At 30.7% G+C, this 11,700-nt stretch overlaps 1 protein-coding gene across 1 annotated transcript; it reads right to left on the bottom strand.

Annotated features, from left to right (window-relative positions):
* Window positions 1-5,603: 5,603 nt before the first annotated feature.
* LOC101253962 (GDSL esterase/lipase At1g71691-like) lies at window positions 5,604-8,085 on the bottom strand. The gene is made up of 3 exons (XM_010314682.4): window positions 7,567-8,085; window positions 6,543-6,667; window positions 5,604-6,450 (listed from the first exon to the last, which is right to left on the bottom strand). Exons 1-3 carry the CDS (start codon window positions 7,949-7,951, stop codon window positions 5,737-5,739), a joined length of 1,224 nt encoding a protein of 407 aa, XP_010312984.2. The 5' UTR covers window positions 7,952-8,085; the 3' UTR covers window positions 5,604-5,736.
* Between the last annotated feature and the right edge of the window lie 3,615 nt (window positions 8,086-11,700).

The following is an 11,700-nucleotide window of genomic DNA, read 5'->3' as shown; positions in this document are numbered from 1 at the left end:
AAATGTTCATACAAAAGAAGCAATAATAATGAACATGAAAAGTACTATACAAGTGTAACATAAAGAGAAATTAAAATGAATATAGTTCTTACTTTAGGTTTAGACATTTTGTATAATATGAAGTTGTGTACTCAAAGTCACTATAAAGTCTAAATTGATTTAACAATAACCCAATATTAAAAAATAAAACTGAACCGATAATTCTTTATATGAAAAATGTTAATCCAATAGCAATAAATCATAGCATTTTTCTCGGTTCGATTTGTCGATTAGTTTGATTTTTAAACACCTTTACCCTACAATCTCTAGAATATTTAAATTCAAGAAAAATTATTCTACGATACCATTACAGATAAACATGAGATAAATTTATCATAAAATTAATCTCGATATTAGTTATATCTTATTCCAAATATCAAATGGCGGAACAGTTTCTACTTAGTCAATTACAGAAAGATATTATTCTGATACATATTTAATAATATTTTAGGTCCTACCTATTTAATAAAAGTAAAATAAAAGAAGGCAAAATAATTTCACTTTTATTAAGACAACATAGCTAATTAATTGAATAAATAAACACCAACAAAAAGGAAACAATACAATTAATCATTCTCTAATTCGATCCAGTTTGATCTAATTGCAAAATTTTAATCAAATCAATTTTAAAAATTTGAATTTGAATAAAATTTGATATCAAAATAATTTTGTAGACAGTGAAATTTTATTGATAAATTCATTTTAAATTTGAATCAATCCATAAATTCATAATATATTGACCAAGTCAAGTTACTGGTTAAATAAAGTCGGAATAATATTTAAGTGAAAATATATTACTTAAATAAAGCTCAAATTACATTTGGATTAGTCCATTAAGTTGACATGATGAGCACAATTCATGTTCTTCAAGCCCAATGCCCTCTAGAATTACTTGAAGACCGAAATACCCTCAAAACTCTAACTCACAACTATATAAAGGGGTTGTCATGAGACAAGAGGGAGAGAAGAAAAAGTAAGAAGACACATATACACAAAGAAATACATAAAGAATTCTTACTCTTTACTAGTAATCTGCAAGTCTTCCTCATATAAATAAATTTTCGCTCCAAGTGTTGAGCCGCACGAATTCCATCAAACTAAGAACATCTGTGAAGAGAAGAATCAAAGGATTACGTATCTTTTTCATAAGAGATTTTATAAATATTGTAACCTTCGCATAAATTCAAATATAAATATTATTGTTTGCTTGCTAATCTCCTTTCTTGTTTGTTATATATCTTGGACGAAACTTTACACATACAAATTAGCACGTCCATTGGTACAATCGTTACCTCTCATTTTTTTCTCTTCGAAAATCAAAGTTCAAGAACATTAAGATGACTTCTAGGAAGATCAACTCGAAATCTGCATTGAAATCTATATTTACATCGGAATTTGCATCTGCATACACATTCACATATGGATTCACATTTGCATCATTGTGAAATATATCCTCAATATTACTACGGGAAGCATGAAACCTATCACAAGGAACCAAGCCAAATTGTTGGGACAACAAGCATCTCGAGTGCCATTCAAATCTGCTATTGTCTTTGATTTGTCTAAAAAATATGTGAAGTCTCTGCAAATAAAGACATAGATGAAATGGTCGAGAGGGTTCTTGCTTAATTGAGCCCATCCACATATAAAAAGTCATTTTCTTCGACCGACAATGATGACTTAAGCACAGGATCTACCCCACATAACATGTTTGCATCTCATGTTCGGGAAAATCAATACTACTCTCTGTCACCTACTATAGTAATACATGCAATGATTACTAATGCTTCATAAATAGAAGAATAACTTGTGAGCTTGAAAAAAGCTATTGTAGGTTTGACCAAGCATATTTAAAATCAAGATACTCGAATTATTATCTCACTAATAGGGTAGAGGACATGATTGATCAAGAATCAAGTCATGCACCTGGAAAAGCTCGCAAATACAAGAGATGGTCGATTGCCCCACCAATCAAGTGAAAGATGTTAAAAAGATTTAAGTTTCCTCCGAAGGAACTATCCCAATAAACCAAATCAAGGATTTCATCATATGGACCATTAAAGACAAGTACGAGGTTGCTACAACATCTTCCTTGACATATTTAAGGCCATAAACTGCAAGTATTAATAGTTTGAACCTATCGATTATCAACCTACAAAGTTTTAGCAGTTCGATTGTAAGGTAAGCCCAAAGAAAAATGTGGCACACTTCATTGAAAACTGTACAATGTTGGAACATATAACGATTACCTCGTCAAACAATTTATCCGCTCCCTGTAGAGCAATGCCTTCAATTGGTACACAGACCTTGAGTCTAGTTCCATGGATAATTGGTAACAAATGGAGAAAGAATTTCTCAATCGCTTCTATAGCAAAGACGTACTGAAAGCATGTTGACATCACCAAAATGAACAGTCGATCTTCAACTTCATCAATCCATAGATGCATGCAAGTCTAAACTATAAAGATAGACTTAGTGAAGCTTTTCCCATAGAGATATGAATCCAAGGTATTCATTGGGTTCTCCGCTATATTTTGCAAGGAATAAAAGCCTAAAATGCTTGAAGAATTGTCCACTCGTGCTCAGGATATGGAGTTGAGCATGTTGTCGATAGGAACTGAAACGCTACCTATCCATGAACTCTGCAAAGGTAAATGAAAGCAAGAATTTAGAAAGTGAGATATTTGTCTAAGGCTAAAAACAAAGAATCCATAAACGTCAATGATTCTAAGGTGAAATTCACCACAAAAGTAGGCAACATGCAAAGTGAAAAGGCGTCTTCTTCTGAGGGAAAAAAGATCAAAAGTTTACCTTCAAGAAAATGCAACAAAAGGACTACCCATTTCTTGTTCAGATGTCACTGCAATCTTTGAAGAACTCCCTGAGACAAAACTCTTCGAATTACCAAAGATGAGACGATCAAATGAATCAGGGAGGATGATGATTCAAAATACTTCAAATACCACCGTTTAGTTGGCCACCCTACAAAAAATGCTTCGTCTTCAAGGATAAAATTACGATTTAACTCGCGAAGGAAATATTGAACTTGAATATGAAAGATTGAGTTCAAATCAAGTCAGTATTGCATTTGACTAACCCAATCCGGTGATGACCTTCAATATATTTTGAGGAAATGGGCAAAAAGACCTCCCAAACATTAATCAGACAAGAATGATGTATTTGGAGACTTCTAATTCATTAATGTAAATGAGTTATTGTCTCTTCCTAAACTATGTGTGTGATCTCCGTAAGAGAAGGATGGACAAAAGAAGATGGAGACCAAGTAAATCATTGTGATGATTGAGGCTGGACGCTCATAACACGTCATAAACGTCGAAATGTGAGTTCTCATAGAGAATCAACGAAGTGACACGTTAGGGAAAATATGGTACGGAGACCCAACACAAAAACTTTTATTATGCACTCAAAGAAGGAGAAAATAAAAGTGCAACACTACCAAGAGTTGTGTCGACCAATTACATTAGGAGAATATTTGCCAAATTGATTTTACACCAAGTTCACATGCGATGGCACAAAAGGGTGAACTTGGTGACACACTTCATAATCTCCCTTTATTCATAGTTGGTTTTTCATGTGAGAAAAGGGTGAACAGAATCCTAGTCGATCGAGAACTTGAAACTAATATCCTTCTAATTCACACCATGAAAGAACTTGGGATCTCAACAACAAATCAAATTAAAAGTCGCTTGATGATCCGAAGATTCAACCAAGGAGTACAAAGGGCCATTGGGGCCGTCGAAGTATACTTAACCATTGAAGAGTTCCAATCAAGTGTGTGGTTACATGTAATTTATGCAAAGACTTCATATAAAATCTTGCTTGATAGGTCGTGGGTATATGAGAACAAATTTATTCCTTCTACCTACCAGCATTGTTTGAAGTATTATGAAGATGAAGTTGCTAAAAAGATTATTGTAGATAAAAATCCCTTCACCGAAGTTGAAACATGCTTTGCTGATGTAAAATTTTGCTTGAAGAAATATGCCACAAAAATTGATGATGTTGCATCCACAGACGACGATCGAATGAACAAGAAGTCTAAAATAGTTGTTGATAAGACAAAATTCGTCAGCAAGGAAGATCCAAAGATTGACATTTCGGACAAGACACCCAACATGAATAGTGTCTTTTCAAGTAAAAAAGTGAGACTCATTCTTTGTTATGTTCCAAAGTCCAAGAAGGATGATGGACACTCTCTAAATTTATAAGAAAATGCACTAGGAGGGACGGCCTTTCCTTTTAAGCAGAGTGAAGTGATGAAGTCAACCCTAAAATCACTTGGAAAATTTGTGGCTCCTAAATTGTTACAAAATGAAGCACTCCCGATCTTGTGGGTACAACGTTGGTTGACTTTTTTTCAAGCTAGTGGCATGTAAGTCGAAAAGGGGTAGAAAATTACTTATAAAATAAGTTCAGAGAAAATAGGACCTTAGTATAGTACAAGTGTGTCTCTAAGATTTCAGGCATAGGTTGAGGGGGTACTTGTGCATTTTTCCAATTATTTTTTTAAGAAAAATAAAAAATTTGAACGTATAATCAATTTATTTGTCTCATTTTTCATATAACTTCAAAAGTATAAATGATAATTTTGAAAGAATACGAATTCTCCGAAAATTGAAAAAGTTCAATTGAAATTTGGATAAAAAACTAAATAATATCCACTAATCATCTCGAAATTTAATGTTTTTATCAAATTGTTGAAATGTAATAAAATATTTAGATATAATTTTGAAATCTAGGAGAGTTAAACTAATAGTAGTATAAAAGGGAGGTGGAGCTGTGGTAAAAAGGACATTGAAAGTAAGAAGTTTTAACGAAGATGATAATTGATAAATTTTTGAATAAGAAGGAAGAAAGAAAAAAGAAAAAATAATAAAGAGAAAAAGATAAAATAATTAAGAAAAATATATTTTATAGCAAAATACTTGTAAAAATAAAATTATATTTGTTTTATTAGTTTGTTCACACTCTCTAAGGGAGTGCATATACTCTCCATGCCAGATGGACAAAAAATGATGTAATAATATCAGTCCAGGTTTATTTAACGGTAATAGGATGATTTGCATAGTTTAAGTGTCTTTTTGAAAATTGGGGACAACTTCATACGTCACTTTATATCTTTTTTCAACTATTAATTAATTTCAACTTTCCATGTAATATATATGTTTAATATCAAAAGATTAATAATGATATCTTGGCATATTAAAGTTTCTACATCACATGTTTGAAATCATAACATTAACAAAAATTTGATATGTACATTCTATATATCTTTAATTTAATATCATAGAATTAAAAAATATTCTTAAAAGTTGATGTCTAATTAAAATGAAAAAAGTAATTTGAAATGAAAGGAAACGTATAGATGTAAACAAACTGCCCGTAATTCCTTACTCCCAAGTATGATAACATTTTCGTAATTGGGTTGGGAAAATATGTTGAAAAGTTGAAAGTAGAAATTTAATGATGATACCAGCTTACTTCTATGTTTGTTTGTATAATAATAGTTAGATTATAAGAAGAGAAATATAAACAAGGTATTGGAGAAGGGTTATTCATAAATTATAGTAAACTGATAATATAATAAATGCAAGTTAACAAGGAAGACGGATCATGTAATGTAGTAGTAGTTGGCCAGTATTACATTAATAATGAATCTATATATATAATGTGAGATTATATAAGAGCAAGGTGCTGAATATTGATAGGATAAGAATAGTTTGCATCATTATAGAAAGCCATTCTCCCAAGCAACAGATTTACTGCAGATGTGGGGTGATATGCATCCCAAAATAAGTACTCATCTCTGTTTGCACATGGTATTTCAAATGGTAGACAAGTTACTTCCCCTTGATTTTTCCCTAGACCACAACATCCACGATCTATCACACTAAATCCATAAGCCTTGTGGTTTTTAAATATATCCTTAAACATATATTCCATGTCAAGGAATATCAAGTGTGCACCAGCTAGATCCTTGTTCAGTTTGATGATCATTGTTCTTAGTTTTGAATTGAATGGATGCACCATTTCGTTTACAGTTTCAGAGCATCCACCACCTGAAGTTTCTGCTAGCATGCTTGGGATGCAACCCATTTGTCCAATCCCACTAATAATAAATTTCCGTGCTCCAAGATCATACAATTTCAGCAATTGAGCTTTGTACTGATGAACCAGTAATTCAGCAAACTTTTGAGGAGAGTATTGATCCTGACTAAAGTAGACTGCAGGCATAATGTAATTGTTGAGGTAATCATTGTTGCCCATTCCTACAAAGAAGATACACTGGGGAATTGCCTCTTTCACAACGGGTGCACTCAAATTTTTTATCAAATTTACCAATGTGTTTTCAAAGTTTTTTATTTGATAACTGAATGGGATTCGTTCCACCTGATATATTATGAAAAACAACGTACATTATTATTTATATGAAATGATTTTATTTTTTCTTTTCAAAATGGAAATAAATAGCAGCTACTTACAAAGTGAAAACCAGTAACATCAAGGATACCAGCAGCAGCGGAGGCATAGTTTACTCCGTAACGCATTGTATCCACGTTGAACTCCTCTGAATATGATGGAAGCAGAGGCAATCCCAGAAGCACACCTGCAAGTACCCATACAAAATATATTATTCACCCCCACATTCAATATTAATAATTATACTTTTCAACAGAATATAAATTCGAATTGAAAAATATAAGTTTATATATTACTTGTTTGCCCCCCCCCCCCCCCCCCCCCTTTTTTTTTTAAAAAAAACCATAATGTCTATCTAAGTGATATATAAAACGTTTTATTATTATTATTATTTAAAACGTGTCTTTCACTTTTTTTATTTTATTTTGTGACTTCAAAGATGTAACGTAAAAATTGAAACTAAAGTTAAGTGATCATATATTTTAAAGATACACAAACTGACTTTAATTAAGTAATAAATATTTATAAGAAAACAAATATTGTTTCCGAGCATAAAGACAATATAAGAGTCATACTCAAAATAGTCTTTTCATTTACATTTATTTGACCCGTTTTAATTTTGTGCATTCTTCTAGAAAAGGTTAATTAAATGATAATTTTGATAAATTAAATGTTTTGAAAAAGATGACTCTAGAATAATTTTTTTCTTAAATTTTCAAAATAATGAATAATTCAAGAACTTTTTTTTTTTAAAAAAAAAAATAGACCTAAAGAGGCATTTTTTATTTTTCAGATTGTTTCCAGAAAATGAAAAGAAGCATATCGATATATACACTCTCTACAAGATGACTTTAAATGTTAATAAAATCTTTGAATTCTAAATTAAATGATTTCTCGATTCAAATGCATTATGAGGCCAAATCAGTAATCGGACTTGTCCTTCCAGCCAAGCTTATGAACGTTTCAAAAATAACAAAGGAAGAGTTAATCACAGAAACAAGAAGATGTAAGAGTGAAACACTAACCCCAAATAAAATAATTTAATTTTTTATTTTTGTAAAGAAGATTCGAAATAAAAGCAGTTACCGATCTGATCAAGGATGGTGTAGCCATTAGAGAAGCGTCCAGTTGGGCCACCAACATCAATGCCGTAAGGCAAATAATTGGCTTTTGCAAATGAGAAAAGTTGGTTGTTGTTTCCACTATCTATCAGTGAGTCTCCAAAAGCAAACAAAGCTGGTACCACAGCCGGTGCTGGCGCCGGTACCGGTGGCGGCGTTGGCACCGATGGTGGCGTTGGTACCGGTGGTGGCGTCGGTACCGGTGACGCCGATGCTGGTGGTGGCGCTGGTACTGATGTCGTCGATGCTGATGCCGGAGCATATGCATCATCATAGTCGTATGCGTAATCGCCATCTCCTACTACTGAACTAATTGTGAAAATCATGAAAAACATTATAAACTTAGCCATGTTTTTCTTTGCTACCTACTTTAACTCTAAATGTGAAAAGGGAGGTGTTTATTATATAGTTCAAACACTTGATATTCACAATGGGATGGGAAACCTCATTTATAAAGGGCGAACCTTCTATGAAAAGATTTTGCAAAAATTAAAAAAGCAAAGTGCATCTTTTAAAAAACACATAGATAATCATATTTGACTAATTTTTGTCCTTTCTAGCTTAAAAAATAACTACTATTAACAGCTTGTTTGACGTTCTTGTTGAGAGATTAAAAATATCTTTTTTTTTTTTTTTAAAAAAAAGAAGAGGTGTTTGATTTGTTAAAATTGCTTTTAACCCCAAGCAGAAATGATTTTCTGATGTTGCAAAGAACTAAAAGTTTCCGATTATTCCAAAGGTAGAAGCATAAAATTATGTTTTCCTATCTTGTGATATATATGTAAAATTGTTTTACATGTTATTCTTAATTATATTTAAATTATTTTGTAAATATGATATCAATATTTAATTTATTTATGTATAGTATTGATGGAAGATGTGAATGTGCATACTATCAATTAAATTAAAATAAGAAATTTACTAAAATTCTAATAATAGATATTTAAAATAATTTTCTCTTTAAAATAATTTTAATATTAAAAATGTATTGATACTTATCCTTTTTTGTAATGAAGAAATTCTTTTAGCCCAAAAAATTTATCAGAATATGTCAAGAATGTTATTTTACCATTTTAAATATATTTACTCTTTTAGTTTTAAATTTTTTGATTAAAAAATAGAAAAAATTGAGTCTATTTTAAAATACTAACCATACTATAAATTTTTTAAATTGCCAGTCAAATTTTTTGACCATTTAGCATTTCTAAAAATGATCAGCAAAACATAGTCTTTTTTTTTAAAAAAAAAAAAAAAAAACTTCTCAAAAAATTACAAAATAGAAATTACCTTCTTTCAAAAAACGCGTTTTAAAAAGTTATTATTTTGAGGGATAATGTTTTTAAAAATAAGCTATTTCCAGTTGTAATGTCATACATGTTCCAAGTGTTTTTAAGATAAGCTCTCCTTAAAAGTATTTTTTAAGTGTTTCACAAATCATCCCCCAATTAAATTTTGTAACCAATTTAATTTGCCAAAATTTATATTTGGGACTATAGGGATCACTTTTTCCATCCTGGTTCTCTCTTTTTCTGTTTTAATATATATATATATATATATATATATATATATATATATTAAAAATAGTTTTAACTATAATAATCCTTAGTCATGTAGAAATTTTGAATGATGTTCCCAGTTTGAACGGTGCAGTTCCCATTTTGCTAGCTCTGCTAAAGGACTTTCGAGGATGTCAAATGGAGTTATTACTCAATTAATAATTTATTGGTTATCATACAAAGGATGGGATTGTATTTAATATCTTAGTGGAAAAAAATGTTCAAATTCATACTACTTATCAAAGGTCTCTGATCATCATTAATAAAGTCTTATTTGTATGTGGAAAGAAAATATTTTTTACTTTGAAATGGCTTGTGTCATTTAATTTTGATGGATCGTGAATCATGTTATGAATTCGAGATTTAATTTTTAACTATAATTAAATTTTATATTTACTAAATCCCGATTTTTAAAATATCACACATCTCCCCATTAGTTTACATTTTTTCCCCTAAAGTAATAGACGTCATAATCATCCATTTGTCACGGAGTATTCAATGATTGATTCCAATATTTTAGTCGATCGGTGTAATGATTTGAAATGTCATTTTTGAAATTTTTCACAAGATCATTGTTTTATTCATCCTTATAGTTGTCTCGAATTATTCAATGAAGTTCGTTTGAAATTTTTGAACTATTTGTTTTGTAGAATTTTTAGTGATATGTGAAGAATCAAGGATCGTATTGATAATTAAATAATTGATTTACATACTCCAGATTGGAGAAGAGTCTTATACTAGCTATACTAGGAATCCTAATACAACTCAAATATATTATTTACACCTTATCCTAGTCGAATACATCAGCTTTAGTCGTTCACAGTATAGACTTGTAATAAATTAGGATAGTAGTCTAGTCCTAGTGTAACTCGAACTCTAATTCGCCAGGCAGCTTCACCGAACCTGTTTGTTTGACATGTTCCATCACCTTCTTTCAATACTTCCCTCAATCTAGTGAGTGGAGGGACTGTAACTCCTAACTTGCGACGAAACTCAGCAAAAACCTGTTTGGTTAATGCTTTTGTATGAATATCTGTGATCATAATATCATCCACATATAACAAGAGAAATATGATTCCTTTGTGAGCTTGCAATGTAAATAAGGAAGAATCTACCTTACTACCTCTGAAGCCAAGATGTAGGATCTTGCAATTTTATAGCTATAGTTTGTATAAATACGAATGTATTTTATACATTTGCGTTTGTATAAAAAGCGAGAGAGGGAAGGAGATAACGAGAGTGGCGACCGAGCTTCACCAGGAGAGAGACGAAATAACAATAGTTTGTTCTGTGGTATAATTAAATCAAACAGTAGTTATATCATTTGATTTGAATTAATAGTTTGCAATTATATACAATTTTCTCATTTTAAAATAATTCATTTAGTTGATTTTTTTCAAAATGTCAATATTTTAGCATTTAATAGGATTCATTAGCCTCATTTTCAATATTTATTAAAAGTATCAATATTTTAATTTGTTATATATCCGATTTATATTTTTTTTGATTTGTTTAGTTTGAAAAAATTCAAATATTTTATAATAGGAGGGAGAAAATCAAGGAAGAAAATATTTTTTTAAAAAAGGTAAATATCACTTAATTTTTTCATCAGTTGCATTTTAAAAAAAAATACTCAAACATATTCATTCATGTTATGAAACTATATAAATTAAGTAGAAGAACAAAGTAGAGAGAAGAGAAAAGATTTCTTATTCATAGTATATTCAGTATTCATAGATCTTCACAAATCTTATTTAAAATGAAGGAAAACCCTTTATTTAAAGGGAAACCCTTACTTGGTCCCAAGTAGGATTCTAACCATATCCTACAAGAACTTCACGTAATTAGACATTCACTATAATACAAATTGTTTATAACACTTCCCTTTGAATGTCGATAGATTATGTGCCTCGTTAAAATCATAATAGATAAAACCCAGTAGAAAAAAAAATCTAGTGAAGGAAAAAGAGTACATATATCTAATAATACGCATTATGGATGCCTCATTAAAAACCTTACAAGAAAAACCCAGTGGGACAAAACCTTGTGAGGAGAAAGGAGTATATCGCGTATTAACTCCCCCTAATGACAACATCAATTAAGAGACTAGAATCTACGTTTTCCAAGCTTGTGCACCATCTTCTTGAAAGTTGTAGTTGGTAGAGACTTGGTGAATAAATCAACAATAGTATTACTTGAACAGACCTCTTGCATGTTGATATCACCATACATGGGAGCTTATGAGTGTACAAAAACCTTGACGAAATATTCTTTCTTCTATCCGCTTTTATAAATCTTCCCTTCAGGGTCAAAGATTTCTGCAAGTTCCTTACTTCAACTTCTTTAAGCAAATAATCTATTGTCAAGAGTTTCAATTCTAGTCATCAACTTGCATAGTAATACTTGTATATGCTCTATGCATTTTGAATCTATTTAATCCTTATGAGAATGATAAACAAGTTTTCCAAAAACTTGTATATGCTTTAGATTTTGAACCCATTGGATATTTAATTTTGTCAAGTAACAACATTCAATATTAGATG

Source organism: Solanum lycopersicum, chromosome 11, assembly GCF_036512215.1.
Source record: "Solanum lycopersicum chromosome 11, SLM_r2.1".
In the NCBI taxonomy this organism is placed as follows: Eukaryota; Viridiplantae; Streptophyta; class Magnoliopsida; order Solanales; family Solanaceae; genus Solanum; species Solanum lycopersicum.
Note: the sequence above shows the minus strand (reverse complement) of the source record. Positions and strands in the feature narration are given on the sequence as shown.

What these genes read in the sequence shown, in the direction of transcription:
- LOC101253962 (XM_010314682.4), bottom strand. Translation starts at nt 7,951, where the DNA reads ATGGCTAAGTTTATAATGTTTTTCATGATTTTCACAATTAGTTCAGTA. An exon ending in CACCATCCTTGATCAGATCG is followed by an intron (nt 6,668 to 7,566) that starts GTAACTGCTTTT and finishes GGGTACTTGCAG; the next exon opens with GTGTGCTTCTGGGATTGCCT. An exon ending in ATGTTACTGGTTTTCACTTT is followed by an intron (nt 6,451 to 6,542) that starts GTAAGTAGCTGC and finishes ATAATATATCAG; the next exon opens with GTGGAACGAATCCCATTCAG.